At 44.9% G+C, this 19,598-nt stretch overlaps 1 protein-coding gene across 6 annotated transcripts in view; it reads left to right on the top strand.

Moving 5' to 3' along the window:
• kalrna (kalirin RhoGEF kinase a) overlaps positions 1 to 19,598 on the top strand; it is a 1,222,490-nt gene that overhangs the window by 607,028 nt on the left and 595,864 nt on the right. For all 6 annotated transcript variants that reach the window (XM_038789521.1, XM_038789520.1, XM_038789517.1 and 3 more), the window contains one exon: positions 5,002 to 5,514. In XM_038789521.1, the coding sequence (XP_038645449.1) occupies positions 5,002 to 5,514 (513 nt within the window). The remainder of the gene's footprint in view (positions 1 to 5,001; positions 5,515 to 19,598) is intronic.

Genomic DNA, 19,598 nt, shown 5'->3' with positions numbered 1-19,598 from the left:
ACATTATAGCCCTAACATCTGTCAATGAGAAAATACGAGAATCCATCATTTAATCATGCAGAGTCAACATGATTTTGTGAAAGGGAAATCACGTTTGACAAATTTATTAGAGTTCTTTGAGGATATAACAAGCAGGGTGGATAATGGGGAACCAGTAGATCTGGTGTATTTGGATTTCCCAAAGCTTTTCGATAAGGTGCCATTTTAAAGGTTACTACACAATTTAAGAGTTTAGGATATTGGGGATGATATATCAGCATGGACAGAGGCTGGTTAACTGACAGGAAACCGAGAGTTGGGATGTCATTTTCCGGTTGGCAAACTGTAATTAGTCGAGCGCCACAGGAATCAGTACTGGGAGTCTCAAATATTTATATCTATATTAATGACTTGGACGAAGAGACAGACAATATTGTAGCCAAATTTACTGATAATACAAAGATTGGTAGGAAAGTAGGTTTTGAGGTGGATACGGGGCGGCACAGTGGTACAATGGTTAGCACTACTGCCTCACAGTGCCAGAGACCCAGGTTCCATTTCGGCCTTAGATTAATGTCTGATTGGAGTTTGTATGTTCTCCCTATGTTTGCGTGGGTTTCCTCCGGGTGCTCCGGTTTCCACCCACAGTCCAAGGATGTGTGGATTTGGTGGATTGGCCATGCTAAATTGCCTCTCAGTGTCCAGGGATGTGCAGGTTAAGTTAAAGGGTTATGGGGATAGAGTGGGATGGACATGGGTAGAGTGTTCATTCGAAGGGTCGGTGCAGACTCGATGGGCCGAATGGCCTCCTTCTGCATTGTAATGATTCTATCTATGATTGTATGATTCTATGGTAGAAAGGGATGTAATAGATATGTTAAGTGAGTGGACATAAATTTGACAGATGGAGTAAAATGTGAAGTTGTCCATTTGGGCGGGAAGAATAGAAAAGTAGAATATTATTTAAATGAGGAGTAATTGTACAGACTTAGCAGGGTAGATGCTGACTGGTTGCTTCCCCCATGGGGGTATCTAGAACTCTGTCAAAATAAGGGGTCTCTCATTTAAGAGGGAAATTAGGAAGAATTTCTTCTTTCAGAGGAATTCTCTTCCACAGAGAACGGTGGAGGCTGGGTCATTGAATACATTCAAGGCTGAATTAGACAGATTTTTGATTGACAAGTGGGTGAAGAATTATGGGGGCAGGCAGGAAAGTGGAGCTAAGACCATCGTCAGTTCAGCCATGATCTTATTGAATGGCACAGCAGGCTCGAGGAGACAAATAGCCTACTCCTGTTCTATTTCATATGATCTTATTCTGCGATGACACAAAGAACAGAGGTTACAATGCTTACCAGATTTTGAAATGGTCCAGATATTGGTTGTAGGTGTCAATACAATAAAAAGGTTAAAGGCGGGCAGGATGAGGATAAAAACATCTTTGGCAAACCTGGCTCTGACAGTAGAAGGCGGAATTGGAACAACCTTAATGGATCGATGAATCCAATGGTGTTTCAGTTGTGACTCAGAGTATCATTAGTGTCGACAACATCTGCAAGTAGAGATAGAAGAGTTGACATTTCAAGTTCATTTTGCTCTTGTCAGAACTAAAGAGAGGAAAATATTTGTTCAATTAAAGTGTAGCTGTGTGAGAGATTGCAACAAAGTATAGCAACTTTAAGAAAAAAAAGACAGATGGCCTGGTGTGTGGGGGGGGGGGGGGGGGTGAGGGGTGGGGTGGTTGCATTGAGGCAATACGTGCATGGGATATTTAAAAAAGGAAGCTTAAGATAGAGGGGGAAGTTTATTGTCTAAGGTTGTTGAACTCAACGTTGAGTCCTGATGGCTGTAATGTGTCTAATTGGAAGATAAGATGCTGCTCCTCCAGCTCGTGTTGGACTTCACTGGAGCATGGCAACAGGCCAAGCATGGACATGTGGGCATGAGAGCAAGGTGCTGAGTTAAAATAACAAGCAACAGGATGGTTGGGGTCATGCTTGCTGACTGAGCGAAGGTGTTCCACAAAGTGGTCACCCAGTCAGTGTTTTGTCTCTCCAAAGTGCAGATCACATTGGGAGCAGCAAATACAATTGACCAACTTGAAGGAGGTGCAAATGCTTAACCTGGAAGAGGTTTGCGGCCTTGAATGGTGAGGAGGGAAGAGGTAAAGGAGCAGGTGTTGCACCTTTGATGGTTGGAAGGGAAGGGGATGGGGAGTTGGGCATGATGGAGGAGTGGACCAGGGAGTCACAGAGGGAGCAGTCACTGCAGAATGCTAACCGGGGGGGGGGGGGGAGAGATATGAACTGTTGTAGCATTGCGCTGGAGTTGGCGGAGGATGATCCTTTGAATGCAGAGGTTAGTGGGGTAGAATGCAAGGACTATCATGGTTCTGGGAGAGAAGGGAAGGAGTGAGATCAGAGGTGCAGGAAATAAATCAAACCTGGTTGAGTGCCCTGTCAACCTGAGGTGGGTGGTAACCTCACTTAACCAAAACAAGTAGACATGAAAGAAGCATCATTTAAAAGATGAAATCATCAGAACAGATGCGACAGAGATGGAGAACCTTGGACAATGGGATGGTGTCCTTACTGGGAGCAGGGTGTGAGGAGCTGTCGTTCGGTTAGCTGTGGGAGTAATGTTCCCGCCACCTGAAAATGGTATTTCCCATCGTGGCCACCCCACACCGGTGGGAAACCTGCGAGCGTGTGTGCGCTGCCGGAGCAGTGGAGAATTGCAGCGGCGGAGAATCCCACCCAGCATATATACTGAATGTTGCGTTGATAATCATTTATTATACGTTAATATTGAACTCTACAAAAAGCACGAGTAAGTCAAGGTTACACATTGAATTTGCTGGCTTGAAACAAATGTTGGAGAGAATGGAAATCTCTAACATTAAATGGATTAATGCAAGTCATTGACGATCTAATTACAAAAAGAATAATAATAATCTTTATTATTGTCATAAGTAGGCTTACACTAACACTGCAATGAAGTTGCTGTGAAAATCCCCTAGTCGCCACATTCCGGCGCCTGTTCGGGTACATAGAGAGAGAATTCAGAATGTCCAAATGACATAATAGCACGTCTTTCGGGACTTATGGGGAGAAACCGGAGCACCCGGAAGAAACTCACACAGACACGGGGAGAACGTGAAGACTCCACACAGACAGTGACCCAAGCCGGGAATCGAACGTGGGACCCTGGCGCTGTGAAACCATAGTGCTAACCACTATGCTAAATGCATGTCCAAATGAAGTTTTGGGGCCCCAGAGACTGGGGGCGGGATTCTCCCCTAACCGACGGGACAGGGGGTCCCGGCGCCGAGGAGTGGGGTGAACCGCTCCGGCTTCGGGCCGCCCCTCAAGGTGCAGAATCATCCGCACCTTCAGGGGCTAGGCCGGCCCTGGAGTGGTTTAGACCCCGCCGGCCGGCGGGGAAGGGGCTTGATGCCATGCCAACCGGCGCCCGGTACAAGTTGGCGCATGCGCGGGAGTGCCAGCATGTGCTGGCGTCATCCCAGCGCATGCGCAGGGGGGATCTTCTTCACTTCAGCCATAGCAGAGGACCACAGCAGCCAACACGGAGGAATAGAGTTCACCCACGGCACAGGCCCGCCCATGGATCAGTGGGCCTCGATCGCGGGCCAAGCCACCGTGAGGGCACCTCCCGGGGCCAGATCCCCCCCGCCCCCCCCCCCCCCCCCCCCCCCCGAGGACCCCGGAGGCCGCCCGCGCCGCCAAGTCCCGCCGGAAAAGACCTACTCCAATTTACGCCGACGGGGCTGGCCGAAAACGGGTGGCCACTTGGCCCATTGCGGGCCGGAAAATCGGCGGGGGGGGGGGGGGGCGCTGCCAGCGGCCGCCGACTGGCGTGGCGCGATTCCCACCCCCGCCAAATCCCCGGCGCCGGAGAATTCGGCAGTTGGTGGGGGCGGGATTCATGTCACCCCCCCGGCGATTCTCCAACCCGGCAGGGGGTCGGAGAATTCCGCCCTGGGTGTCTTTTAATGCTTTCAACTGACCGTGAGATTTATTATTAAATTTGCTTTAAAACTTTGGTTGTACACATTACTGAGCAGTGGTAGCACTCGTACCTCACAGCGCCAGGGACACGGTTTCGATCCCAAACTTGGGTGACTGTCTGTGTGGAGTTTGCACATTTTCCCCATGTCTGCGTGGATTTCCTCCGGGCACTCCGGTTTCCTCCCCAGTCCAAAGATGTGCAGGTTAGGTGGATTGGCCATGCTAAATTGCCCTTAGTGTTCAAAAAAGGTTAAGTGGGATTACTGGGATAGGGTGGAGGTGTGGGCTCTTTCCAAGGGCCGGTGCAAACTCAATGGGCCAAATGGCCACCTTCTGCACTGTAAATTCTATGATTCTATACTTGTCACTGACTGGCTTTTTGGAATAGAGCAGTCACAATCTCTGAATAATGTCATAAGACCTTTTACATGCATAAGGGCAGAGGGGGCCTGGTTTGACAGTGTATCTGCAATGTTTCAGCAGCTCCGACTTTACAGTACATTCTCAGTACTGCACTGAAGTTTCAGCCTTGATTGTGTGATCAAGTTGCTGTTGCTTGAACTTTTAACCTTCAGAACTCGGAGATGAGAGTACAGCCAAGGCTGACAGTTCAGTACCGGGGGGGGTGGGTTTCCACGCCCCTGCAGCGTGTTTCTTGGCCGCAGGAGGCAGCCAACCATTGACTAGAAGATCCCGCCACTGTCAATGGGATTTCCCATTTAATCCACCTCCTACGGCCAAGAAACCATGGCGGGGGTTTTTGCCATCAGCGGGACCAGGTAAGAACAGCCGGAAAATTCCCTCTTCAGAAAATATCTAGACAAACTAAAGTGAAAAGGAGAAGCAACGGCAATGCTACTGAGCAGAGGCAAGTCTACTTTTATGCATTTGCCGATAATCTGGCGGAATAAAACTAATCCAGTTCCTGGAATGTAAAACTTTTCAATATTAGTGCTGAAATCCTAACTTTTTTACATTGGCATGTTTTTTTCAGACAAGTATGGTATCTGTGGAAGGGCTTTCGAAGTTAGTGGATCCTTCCCAATTGACTGAAGAGTTTGATGGTACACTGGAGTATAATCACGATGAATGGATTGAGCTTCGACTGGCCCTGGAGGAATTCATTAGCAGTGCTGTGCATCTGTTGTCCAGACTAGAAGACTTGCAGGAGATGTTGGCCAGGAAAGAGTTTCCCCTGGATGTTGAAGGTTCTAGAAAATTAATTGATGAACATACGCAACTGAAGAAAAAAGTAATCAAAGCTCCTGTGGAGGAACTGGACCATGAGGGACAAAGGTTGCTGCAGTGTATAAGGTGCAGTGATGGTTTTTCTGGAAAGAACTGCATATCTGGCAGTGCAGATTTTCAAAGCGTTGTGCCAAAGATCACCAGTCTACTGGATAAACTGCACTCAACTAGACAGCACTTGCATCAGATGTGGCATGTTAGAAAACTGAAACTCGATCAATGCTTTCAACTTCGTCTCTTTGAGCAAGATGCAGAAAAGGTAAGGCTTCGTCTGCACAATATTTAGCCTGATGTGTTTACTTTACATTCATGACAAATTTATTTGATCCTCCACCTCTCTTTTTATATAATATCTAATGCAGTTCTCCAACTCAAACGTGGCAGAAGAGGACTCCCAGGAATCACATATATTTGATTTTCTAATCTGAATGAACAGCAAAATGTTAGTTTACATGGCGTTTTGACACAAATTAAAATGGGTTGATATTTTCATTCCCTTTCCAATCTTCATTATGAATTTATTTAGAATTTATTTCTAACATTGTTTAGAATTTTCATTAACCCTTGAATTTTCACTTGGAAGTTTAAATATCAGTTTCCAAAAATGCTTTGTTTATTTAAAGAAAAACTTACAGGGTTGTGGTGGATATATTTATGCCGTATTGTTTGGGAAACAATTATAGTTCAATGTCGAGGTTAACAATCAATCCAACAGCTTCAGCTGACACACTGTAAATAGTTGTAATGTCACCTGGAATGAATCTCTGAAGGTAGGAGTTCAGTACGTGGACAATGGTCTGGCTTAGATGACCACCATCACAATTTGAGCTGTACCTCCTGTTCCACTTGTGAAGCAAGTGGCCACATTTACCCTGGACTACTTTCAAGCATTTGAGAGTTGTGTAATTTTTTTCATGGAAGGTTGAAACTGAGAACTTCACCTTTCGGGTTAGCTACCCAGGTTGCAGTTGATGATGTTTACAGTCAACCAGGAGGCTCACTATCAAGATGTGGGTCTGTTACCAGTTTGTGGGGTAAGAAGTGGTGTTCCAGTAGAGATGGTGGGATTTCAATTTTGAGATCCTGTGTTAGTGGGAGTGTTTCTTAGTTGTCAGCTGATAGTTTTCTTTGAGGAGGATGTTTTCCCTGCGGACATCAGGAGGTTCAATTTGTCGTGCTTTCCCCAAAGGACTCTTGTAACAGATCACTGTACTCTACTCAACTAGTTAGCTTTAGGTATTTTGATATTAACTCCAAACAATACCCCCATTTGTTTCACTTCTACTCACTGACCGCAAACAGATTTTGGAAAACTCAGAACAGCTTCTACAGCTGGCAGAGGTTGCTGAGCTCAGCTTTCTCTGAAAAGCACCTCCAGTGAGATTGCTCTCAATTCCAGAACATCCCCAGCTTGGAAGATGCATCATATCTTTGAGCACTTCTGGTTGCAGACTGAGTGGCTTATCTTCATGATGCAACCAGCCTGTTTTGGCTTTCCAAGCCCTGTTACATGTAGTCACATATTTAAAACCAAATCCCTGCTCTTAATTGTCAGCCATAACCTTGTTTATTTTCCTGCTGCACACAGTTGGTTTACATTTTAGTAAAGGCTGCCAGGGATTGAGAGCTGTACTTAAAAAGTAACCCAGAGATCCTGAGGAGTGGATCAGAGCAAAATAGATTTTGGGGACATTGTAAATCATTTGTAAATCAAGGGGCAGCAGGGTAGCATGGTGGTTAGCACAGTTGCTTCACAGCTCCAGGGTCCCAGGTTCGATTCGCGGCTTGGGTGACTGTCTGTGTGGAGTTTGCACTCTCTCCCCTCGTCTGTGTGGGCTACCTCTGGGTGCTCTGGTTTCCTCCCACAGTCCAAAGATGTGTAATTAGGTGTATTGGCCATGGTAAATTGCCCTTTGTGTGCAAAAAAGGTTGGGTTGGGTTACTGGGTTACGGGGATAGGGGTGTGGCCTTAAGTGGGGTGCTGTTTCCAAGGGCCGGTGCAGACTTGATGGGCTGAATGGCTTCCTTCTGCACTGTAAATTCTATGATTCTATATGTAATTTATTTGTTGCTCGATTAAAAATGCAAAGAAAGGCTGCTTTTGAAAAGAAAATCAGGGCGCGATCTTCCGACTGTTCATGCCGGCGGCATCATCCGTTCTCGCTGACGGTGCACCCCTGCCATGGGTTACCCGGCAACATGGGGTGGATTCAATGGGATGTCCTATTGACAGCGGCGAGACCAGAAGATCCCGGCCACCTCCTGCCACTGAGGGAGGTAGAAAATCTCACCCCCATTCTTGAGGTGTGGACATTTCTGGCATTTATTGCCCATTTGTGGCTGCCCTGAGAAAGTGATGGTTTCTTGAGCAGCATTGGAGTGGTGTTGATGAAACTGAGTTGTTTTTTTAGGCAATTTCAGAGTTGATGTGGTATTAAATCACATATAGGCCACATTTGGTATGGTTAACAGTTTTCCTTCCTTAAAACACGTTAATGGTAGGTTTTTATCGACGGCCTGATGATTTCATGGTCTTTTCTACTTTGACTTTTTGTAAATCACTTTTATTATTGCAATTTTTAAAATTAAAATTCTCAGGTTCATTAATCCAGATTTGTGGATTATTAGTACTGCAACATAATCAATACACTGCTGTAATCAGTAACATTGTACGTTTTGGGTGATAACCTCCCAGCCTCAACTTGATATTCCTGGATTCAATGATGACATTGAATGGATATTAAATTACAATGTCGTTGAGCTTTAGTTCCATTACCAAATATCTTTTTCCTGGATTACTCACAAGATTTTCCGCACCCACCTGCTGGGGGACCGGAAATTACTGCACAAAGTCAACGGACCTCTGGCTGGTCCGTCAAATGATCCATCCTCCCCTGCACCTACATTTTTATATTTTTGCACAAACCTCTGTCTCACTAAGGCACCCTGGGATGAAACTGGTCCATGTAAGCAGCACAAAACAGGTTTATGTCAACTGGCAGCTGATGTTTCACTGCGTCCAATCTTCTTCCCACTGAAGTTCACAGAACAGTAGTTCAAATTCTTTTTGGAAACTCATTTCCTAGACTCACTTTTATTTTTACTTGATTTGGGAATAAAAATCTTGGCAATATTTTGCAAATCAATGAAAAATAAAAACTGCCACAGTAGGGGCTGGTTTAGCACAGTGTGCTAAACAGCTGGCTTGTAATGCAGAACAATGCCAGCAGTGCGGGTTCAATTCTCGTGCCCCCCCCCCCCCCCCCGACCAGGTGCCGGAATGTGGTGACTAGGGCCTTTTCACAGTAACTTCATTAAAGCCTACTTGTGCCAATAAGCGATTACTTATTATAAAAGGTTGCTAATTCTCTACAAATCTGTTTTGCGCTGCTTGCATAGGCTAATTTCCTCCCACACCTATCTGGGAATCTTGGCAATTATTACTGCAGTCCAAGTTGCAGCTAATAAGCTTGACTTTCCCACAGTGCTGCATGGCTCGAGTTAGGAAAGCCAATTCATGAGGCTGGAAAATATTGATGTCCAAGGACATCTCAAGTTTATGCTTACTGCCACCAATATTGAAGAACCCATCTTTATGGATGACAACATTTCTACCTATGCGTGGCCATGTCTTTGGTGTCTCAGCCTCACTGCAGGGGTAGTGACTGAGCTGTGCTACCAAGAGCAGGCTGGTTCACAGACAATTTCATGAAATTATTGGTTATTCCTGTAGTTGTAAAGGTCACCAAGTAAGGAACCTCTGTGCAACAGGATCCTTCCAGACCACCAAAGGGGACATGTGTTAAATAAGGCAGTCTGCAACTCAGTCCTGTATAAAGCAAGTGATTGTTTCCCAGAGGCAACACTGGAATCACTTTCCCAGTGGAAAGGAGACACCAGCCGAAACGCGAACAGAACCGTTGCTGCCTATTAGGTTTCCCAGGAGTCCAGGGCATTGTAGATGAAACCCATGTGGCTGTATCAGGACTTCACACAGCAAACTAAACACATATGTCTGCAAGAAAGGATATCACTCTGCAAATGCATCTTGATCTGCTTAATTGCTATTGATCCTTGACAGACACTGCTGTTGTCTGGGTTCGCACAGTCTGTGGCCAAGTAAACTTGAGGAAGGGGACAGGTGGGGATATGTTTTGAAAAAAACTATACTGGCATAAAACTGGTGTTGCAGATTGGCCACTCTTTATGGGAACACCTGATTTCCATCCTATTTCTATCACAGGCGGTCAATTGAAAAGCTACCTTCTGGACTTTATTACCTTGATGGTCAGAAAGACATTTGTGCTTCATTGGATGTTAGCGTCAGCAGTCAGTGTAACTCTGGAATTTCAGAATGCTCCTTGCTGACATATTAGCGTTATGCACGACATAATCACATACACGTAATTTATCACTCTGACATTCTAATCAGGCTTAATTCATTGCATAAAAGCAAAATACTGCAGGTGCTGGAAATCTGAAATAAAAAGAGAAAATGCTGGATAAACTCAACAGGTCTGGCAGCATCTGTGGGGAAAGAAACACAGTCAATGTTTCAAATCCATTGACCCTTTTACAGGACTGTTCCGTGGAAGAGTCATACGCATTTGAAACGTTGATTCTGTTTCTCTCTCCACAGGTGCTGCCAGACCTGCTGAGTTTATCCAGCAATTTCCGTTTTTAGTTCATTTCATGATATGCTTTGCATGTAGCTAATTTATTGCATCTATTTGTACTTGTGTAGTGTATTTGCCAGAAAGGCACATGTGCACTTCATATCGTAAAATCACAGCAGAAAAGATGGCCATTTGGTCCATCATGCTTGAGTTGGCAATTTGTTGGAGGTATCTACTTAGTCCCACTCCTCTGCTCTTTCTCCATAGCCCTGTAAATTTTTCCTTTCAAGTATTTATCTGATTTTCTTTTGAAAATTACCATTGAATCTGTATAATTTTCAAATTTGCTGATGTCACCACCGTAGTTGGTCGGATTTCAAACAATGACGAGACAGAGTACAGGAATGAGATAGAGAATCTGGTGAACTGGTACAACAACAATAATCTCTCCCTCAATGTCAACAAAACAAAGGAGATTGTCATCGACTTCAGGAAGCGTAGTGGAGAACATGCCCCTGTCTGCATCAATGGGAATGAAATAGAAAGGGTCGAGAGCTTCAAATTTTTAGGTGTCCAGATTACCAACAACCTGTCCTGGTCCCCCCCATGCCAACACTATAATTAAGAAAGCCCACCAACAACTCTACTTTGTCAGAAGACAAAGGAAATTTGGCATGTCAGCTGCACTCTCACAAACCTTTACAGATGCACCATAGAAAGCATTCTTTCTTGTTATATCATAGAATTTACAGTGCAGAAGGAGGCCATTCTGCCTCCTTTGTTTAGCTGTTTAGCACAGGGCTAAATCGCTGGCTTTGAAAGCAGACCAAGCAGGCCAAGCAGCACGGTTCAATTCCCGTAACAGCCTCCCCGGACAGGCGCCGGAATGTGGCGACTAGGGGCTTTTCACAGTAACTTAATTGAAGCCTACTCGTGACAATAAGCGATTTTCATTTTCATTTCATTCAGCCCATCGAGTCTGCACCGGCTCTTGGAAAGAGCACCCTACCCGAGGTCATCACCTCCACCCTATCCCCATAACCCAGTAACCCCACCCAACACTAAGGGCAATTTTGGATACTAAGGACAATTTATCATGGCCAATCCACCTAACCTGCACATCTTTGGACTGTGGGAGGAAACCGGAGCACCCGGAGGAAACCCACGCACACACGGGGAGGATGTGCAGACTCCGCACAGACAGTGACCCAAGCCGGAATCGAACCTGGGACCCTGGAGCTGTGAAGCAATTATGCTATCCACCATGCTACCGTGCTGGTTGTATCACAACTTGGTATGGTTCCTGTTCTGCCCAAGACCACAGGTCGTGAATGTAGTCCAGTCCTTCACGCAAATCAGCCTCCCATCCATTGACTCTGTCTATAATTCCCGCTGCTTCGGAAAGGCAGCCAGCATAATTAAGGACCCAACGCACCTCGTACATACTCTCTTCCACCTTCTTCCATCAGGAAAAAGATACAAAAGTTTGAGGTCACGGAACAACCGACTCAAGAACAGCTTCTTCCCTGCCACCATCAGACTTTTGAATGGATCTACCCCGTATTAAAATGATCTTTTCTCTACATCTGAGTTATGACTGTAACATTACATTCTGTAGTCTCTCGTTCCTTCCATATGTACAATATGTGTTGTCTGTATAGCATGCAAGAAACAATACCTTTCACTGAATACAAGTGACAATAATAAATGAATTCAAATCAAATCAAGATCAAATATAACCTGGTACGTAGTAGCCAGATCTATTCTCCCCCCTCTTTTTGAACAAGGATGTAGGGTGGTATTTATCTTTATTCAAACCGGCGGGAAATTTCGGTCCCACGCCAGCGTACGGGTCTCCTGGCAATGGGGGCGCTGTCAATGGGAAATCCCGTTGACAATGGCGGAACCAATAGATCTCGCTGGCAGGCCGCCTCCACCTCCAAAAAACACGTGGTGGGGTGTTTGGTAAATCCCGCCTGTATGTATTTACAGTCCTTCATACTCAGAATATTACCTCGTGTCTAAGAAGGATATTACCTCATATCTAAAGTTTATTTTTCTTTTCTACTTAGAGGATTTACAACCTTTTAGTTAATCCTCTTTATGAAAATGAAAATCGCTTATTGTCACGAGTAGGCTTCAATGAAGTTACTGTGAAAAGCCCCTAGTCGCCACATTCCGGCGCCTGTCCGGGGAGGCTGGTACGGGAATCGAACTGTGCTGCTGGCCTGCTTTAAAAGCCAGCGATTTAGCCTAGTGAGCTAAACCAGCCCCTATATACTTTATCCAATTCGTTATCACTACTGCCGCTCCTATACTGAGACATTAGCAGCATCCTCTTCTGTAATTAAGACAGCTATGCATTCTGCTTCTACAACATACTCTTCTGTAATGAAGATATCTATGCCTTCTGCTTTTTCAACATAATGGCCCCTAACCTGCTCGCTCCCAAGTGTTGGATTTATGGGTGAACCCCAAAGATGTGCTGGGAATCCCTTCTCAGAAGCTCAGTTAAGCATTGCACCGCAATTGCCCAGAAGCACTAACTTCCCCTGGGGAATTGTGCTGTGGTTCCCTGACAAAATGATTTGAATCATGGTTCTGCCAGTTACTCTGAAAACGTTCAAAGAAATAACACTGCTTCTAACATCAGTCTAACTACTTTAAATACCTAGATCAATCCCCGTGTGGGACTCTCTTTATACCCCAAACCCCTGTTTGGGTCTCCCCCGACACCTCCAACTGCATAGTAGATGCCCACCCAACCCGCACCCCCAGTAAGCACCACCCACACAGCATTCCCCACCCTGACCTTCCCATCCGCAGGCATTCTCCATCTCCCCCAATCTGACCACCTCACCCCTTGGCAACCCGACCCAACCCAGCTGGACAAACTTCCCCACCGACCCAGCCAACCCTCCTGACCTAACCACTTCCCCAGCCAACCCAACCCGCTGGTCCCAGCTGGATACATTATGCGAACCAATCTCCTGACCGACCCAATCCCCGCTGTCTGGCTCACCCCTCCATGCCCGTCTTCCCCTGATGTTCGACCTCCCCACTCCACCCATCTCATCCACTTACCTTAGACACTTACCTTCTCCTTGGTCATTTACATCCATACTGTGTTTAGAGTTCGTGGTGTAAAAACGTGGTGTGTCCTCCATCATGCTGATTCTTTTGGACTCTGATGCTGGATCCAGGGACCCACTGCACTGCTGGGATCCCGATCAGCCTGAGTAAGGAAGGGCAGATGTGACAGACTCTGAAGAAATTTAACACAAGTAAGCGGGTACATAGTGGCAATCTAATGCTGATTACAGTCACTTCAGCAGTCAAGGGCATTCAGCCTTTGATCTCCAGGTAACCGTTCTCCAAGGCGGTCTTCAGGACACGCGACAACGCAGAATCGCCGAACAGAAACTTATAGCCAAGTTCCGCACACATGTGTACGGGCTCAACTGGGACCTTGGATTCGTGTCTCATTACATTCACCGCCCATCATCTGGCCTGGGCATGCAAAATCCTACCAACTGTCCTGGCTTGGGACAATTCACACCTCTTTAACCTGGGGTTACCCCTCTCTCTGGATCTGTAAAGACTTAATTACCTGCAAAGGCTCGCATTCAAAACATCGTCTTGCATCTTTTGACTTTGTCTATATATACGTGTCTGGAACCAACCTTTTCATTCACCTGAGGAAGGAGCAGTGTTCCGAAAGCTAGTGATTTGAAATAAACCTGGTTTTTAAGACTTCTTACCTTTCTTTGACAACCTTAATAACAAGTATGGAAAAGCATTTGTAACAAGCAATAAAAGATTTTGATGACATTCAGACTAGACCTTTGAAGTTTCACAGAATCACAGAATACTACAGTGCAGAAGAGGCTTTTCGGCCCATCGAGTCTGCACCGATGCATGAAAGGCCCTGACCTGTCCACCTAATCCCACTTGCCAGCACTTGGCCCATAGCTTTGAATGTCATGGCGTACCAAGTACTCATCCAGGTACCTTTTAAAGGATATGAGGCATCCGACCTCTGCCACCCTCCCAGGCAGTGCATTCCAGACCATCACCACTCTCTGCATAAAAACGTTATTCCTCAAATCCCCCCGAAACCTCCCATCCCTCACTTTGAACTTATGTCGCCTCGTAACTGACCCTTCAGCGTGATTTGATATGGTGGATTCATAATTGTCTTTGTGACAGGAGATGATAGATGGTTGCTTTAGGGTCTGGAACCCAGTGACCAATGGCGTACCACAGGGATCTGTGCTGGGCCCCCTATTGTTTGTCATTTATATAAATGATACAGATGACTATGTGGGGGGTAGGATCAGTAAGTTTGCGGATGACACAAAGATTGGCCGGGTGGCTAGCGGTGAGGTTGAGTGTCTTGGGTTACAGGAAGATATAGACGGGATGGCCAAATGGGCGGATAGGTGGCAGATCGAATTTAACCCTGAAAAGTGTGAGGTAATATACTTTGGAAGGAGTAATTTAACAAGGAAGTAAACTATGGAAGGTCTGACACTGGGAAGTTTGGAAGAACAAAGGGACCTTGGCGTGTTTGTCCATAGATCACTGAAGGCAGAAGGGCAGGTTGGTGAAAAAGGCATTTGGGACACTCGCATCTGTTTTATTTGTCATTATAAGGTGCTGAAAGATTCTTTAGTTACACTGAAAAACCCGCAGACATGAGCTCCAATGTGGTTTCATTGGTGTAAGGGAAGTGTTTGAGTAGGTAGAGCAAAGACCAAAACCCTTTATCAACTGATGTCAGAATTAAGGAGTACAGTAAGAAATCTTACAACACCAGGTTAAAGTCCAACAGGTTTGTTTCGAATCACTAGCTTTCGAAGCACAGCTCCTTCCTCAAGTGAATGAATAGGTGGGTTCCAGAAACATATATAGATAAAGTCAATGATGCAAGACGATACTTTGAATACGAGTCTTTGCAGGTAATTAAGTCTCTACAGGTCCAGATGGAGCAACTGGAGAGAGGGATAATCACAGGTTAAAGAGGTGTGAATTGTCTCAAGCCAGGACAATTGGTAGGATTTCACAAGCCCAGGCCAGATGGTGGGGGGGGTGAATGTAATGTGACATGAGTGCGTCCAGTTGCTCCGTCTGGATTAGATCCCAATCTCCACACCGGTAGGATGCCAGCACGACCTCTTTTTTTCTCTCTGCTGTTTTGTATCTGAAGGTATTGGTATTCCACTAACAAGTTAGTGTACATTTTTCAGTCCCGCCTACCGCAGGAAACTTTGGTGGACAATTTAAAGGTCCGTTGACCTCGGATGAGAATTTCCGGTCTTGTGGCGGACGAGACCGGAAAATCCCACCTTTTTTTTTATAAACACCTAACATTCCTTCAGGGCCCCCACCTTTCTCCTCCCCACCTTTATGAGGCCCTTTCATACCTGCCCTTTAGCCCCCAACTCGTCATACACCCCTCATCTGCCTTTTATGGGCATGGCCCCCTCGGGCCCCGACCCTTGGCACTGCCACCCAGAGTCTAAGAGAAACAAGGAGTACAGGAGGTTATCTCGCTCTGTAACCGTTTTTCCATTTTGGATACTGGTGAGCGAGATGGTTCCTCAGAGGAGTGTAACAAGAGTCAGGTTTGTGGCACTATGGGTGGCTCAGCTGCATGGGAGGGGAGGAGGGAGAGTGGAAGTTCTAAAGTGGCAGGGGATTCCATAGTTACAGGAGCAGACAAGTGTTTCTGTGACCCTAGATGTGACTCCATGATGGTGTGTTGTCTCCCTGGTGCTAGGATGTCACAGAGGGGCTGCAGAACATTTTTATGGGGGGGTGGTCAGCAACTAGATGTTGTGGTTCACATTTGGACCAATATAGGCAGGGGCAAAAAACGAGGTCCTGAAAACAGACTTCAGAGAGTTAGGAAGGAAATTGAGAAATAGGATCTTAAGAGCAACGATTTCAGGATTATTCCCAGTGTCAGAGAGCACATGAATCAGAAGATTGAGCAGTTTAATACATGGCTGGAGAAATGGAGTAAGAGGGAATGTTTTAAATTCTGAAGGCATTGGGACTGGTTCTGGGAGAAGTCGACCTGTAGAAGAAGGCTGGTTTACACCTCAACAAGACTGGGACTAATGTCCTCGCAGGGAAGTTTGGTAGTGCTGTTGGGAAGGTTTAAACTAGATTGGCAGAGAAATGGGAACCTGACGGGAAATTCAGAGAGGAGAGTAGAAAAATTGGCTATGGGAAATAGAGAAATATTAACTGATAAGGAGGATGTATCAGAGAGTGCTTGCAAGATAAATAGAATACTTGGAGAGTTTGATAGAACTAGAGTCGGTTGTAGTAAGTCATTGATGGGGTCAAAGTAAGGAAGAAAGTTAAAAAGCCTAAATAAGGATCAGTATACAGGTGTATGAATGGACGGATTACGGTTAATAATTTTGGTGAACTACAGGCACAGGTTGACAAATGATGGGTGTGATTTTCAACCTGTGATAGCCGTCGGCAAAAGTATCCACGCCACTCGCTGATGGTATAATGAGAATCCCACCACAGAAGATCGAGAACTACATTTAAATACGTCAACATATCATTAGCGAGCCCTCCCACCTGACGTCCCCCTCACTGAATATCCATCAGGCCCAACAGGACACCATACCAGCGCGATTTACAACAGTTACATATATGGATTCGAAAAGGTAAATTCATGCCTGACTAATCGTATTGGATTTTTTGAAGAGGTGACGAAGATAGTGGTCGGGGAATGTCTATGGATGTTTTTCATATGGCCTTCCAGAAGGCATTTGATGAGATCCCACATAGGAGATTGTTAACTCAGGTGAAAGCCCACGGAGTTCAGGGTAAATTATTGACATGGGCCATTTAGCTCAGTTGGCTGGACAGCTGATTCCTGATGTCGAGCGAGGCCAAGAGCATGGGTCAATTCCTTTATTGGCTGAGGTTATTTCTGAAGGCCCCACCTTCTCAACGTTGCCCATCACCAGAGGTGTGGTGACCCTCAGGATCACCAGTCAGCTCTCTCCTTCAAAGGGGAAAGTGAGGGCAACTGAGCTAAATGGCTATGGTCATCTGGGACTATGGCGACTTTACTTACTTTACCTCAGGGATCTGTGTTGGGGCTTCAATTATTCACATTATTCATTAATCACTCGGATGGCACTGAAAGTCATATATCCAAATTTGTGGATGATGCAAAGTCAGGTGGCATTATCAACAGTCTAGATGATAGCATAGAATTACAAAGAAATATTGACTGATTAGGTAAATTAGCAAATTGTGGCAAATGGAAATCAATGTAAGCAAGTGTGAGGGTATCCATTTTTGACCAAAAAAAGATAGAGCAGACTGTTTTCGAAATAGAAAGAGTTTAAGTACAATGGATGTCCAAAGAGATTTGAAGGTTCAGATGCAGAGATCCTTAAAATGCCACGAACAAGTGCAGAAAACCATCAAAAAGGCCATGGAATGCTGCCCTTTATATCGAGAGTAATGGAGCATAAAGGCACAGAAATTATGCTGCAGCTATACAAAACCCTGGTTAGATAGCAAGATAAATAGAATACTTGGAGAGTTTGATAGAACTAGAGTTGGTTATAGTTATAACCCTGGTTAGACCTCACTTGGAATACTGTGAGCATTTCTGGGCACCACACCTTTGGAAGGATATTTTGGTCTTGGAGGGAGTGCAATGTAGGTTTACAAAAACGATACTTGGACTACAGGCTTTAAATTACGAGGTGAGTTTACCCAGATTAGGCCTGTTTTCACTAGAATTTTAAAGGTTAAGCAGTGATCTGATTGATGTATTCAAGAGAAAGGCAGGGTAGATAAAGATAAACTATTTGCACTGACAGAAATTCTAAAACTAGGGGGCATAGTCTAAAGGTTAGGAAGCACTTCTTCATTCAAAGGGTGGTAGAGGTTTGAAACTCTCCCACAAACAGCAAGAATAGTTATCAGTTTTAAATCTGAAATAGATGGATTTTTGTTCAGCAAAGATATTAAGGGTTATTGGTCAAAGGTAGCATATAGAGTTAGGCTACAGGTCAGCCATGATCTCATTAAATGGCAGGACAGGCTCGAGGGCTGAATGGTCTACTCCTGTTCCTATAAAAACGAGAACCTGGTGATCTAATCTCTGAAGGAAATATCGGAGTGAACGCTCAGCTTGACATCACCCTCCAGTTGTAAAGGGGACACTGGAGAGGATGCGGGGGATCCAGTGAAATGAATTTGGGGGTGGAGTCAGCAAAGGGTTCAATCTTGGTATCTCTGGGGGAATGGTCACTTACAGGCCTTTGTGGCCCTTCATGGTTAATAAGGGTATCAGGGATTATGGGGAGAAAGTAGGAGAATGGGGATGAGAAAAATATCAGCCATAATCAAATGGCAGAGCAGACTTGATGGGCCGAGTGGCCTAATTATGCTCCTATGACTTATGGTCTTAGGGTCTTATGAGTCCTCTTCCCCCACACGAGTCACCAAGAAGAAAAGGGCACAGATTCAAAATAATGGGCAAAAGAAATAGAAGTGAAGTGAGGAAAAGTCTTTTCGCCCAAAAGGTGGTTGAAGTCTGGGAAAAAAATTCCAGAGAGGGTGGTGGAGGCAGGCATGATTGAGGTATTCAGAAGGAAATTGGATTTCTCCCTAAAAAGAAAGAATGAACAAAGCTACAGGAACACTGACCCCAATACAGACCCAAAACTTTCATACAATCAACTGAAATGAGATAGGAATATATTCTATTAAAAAATCAAGATGCTATTGAAAACATTCCAGAGAGGGTGGTGGAGGCAGGCATGATTGAGGTATTCAGAAGGAAATTGGTTGCTCCCTAAAAAGAAAGAATGAACAAAGCTACAGGAACACTGACCCCAATACAGACCCAAAACTTTCATACAATCAACTGAAATGAGATAGGAATATATTCTATTAAAAAATCAAGATGCTATTGAAGTGGGAGAGTGGGATTAGGAGGAATGTTCTTTCAGCAAGTAGATACTTAATGGGCTGAATGACCTCCTTCTGTGCTGTAAAGGTTCTGTGATTCTGTGAAGTATGTCATTCAAAGAAAACATTTACTGAATGTTTTCAATAGCATCTTGATTTTTTAATAGAATATATTCCTATCTCATTTCAGTTGATTGTATGAAAGTTTTGGGTCTGTATTGGGGTCAGTGTTGAAGATTTGTTTCTAAATTGGTGATATTGCAGCAGCTAATTTAATTTACCTTAACATTAGTAAATATTGCAAACTGGGTTGAGCTTTGGCCTCGAATACCCAGCAGCATTAATTTAGCCTTCCATCCTCATGAATGAATAAAATGAGCACCGCGCATTAAAATATGGGGGGGGGGGGGGGATCAACCAAAAGCTGCAGGAGATTGTGCAGACCTGCCACATTGTCAATGCATAATGCTGTGTATAACGCCAGTTGATGCTCATGCGTGTAGAAATTGCCGAAATCACAGTGCTCTATTTCACAAGTCTGTCAGTTATCAAAATGCAGTCACATAGTGCTGCAAATGTTAGTGCCATCTGCCTCACACATAGTAAAGGAGCACCACTTTTGATCTGGAAATACTATTACGGTAGTGGGTGTGTGAGTGTGTAAATTGTAATGTTATTGCTCTCACTGTGAAATATGGAATGGATGGAGGGACCAATGTTTCTGTGGCTTGTCTCAGTATTAATTGTGATATTAAAAAACACA

The sequence above is a fragment of the Scyliorhinus canicula genome, chromosome 2 (genome assembly GCF_902713615.1).
Source record: "Scyliorhinus canicula chromosome 2, sScyCan1.1, whole genome shotgun sequence".
Taxonomy (NCBI): Eukaryota; Metazoa; Chordata; class Chondrichthyes; order Carcharhiniformes; family Scyliorhinidae; genus Scyliorhinus; species Scyliorhinus canicula.
The sequence above is the reverse complement of the archived record's forward strand: the minus strand, read 5'-3'. Positions and strand labels throughout refer to the sequence as shown.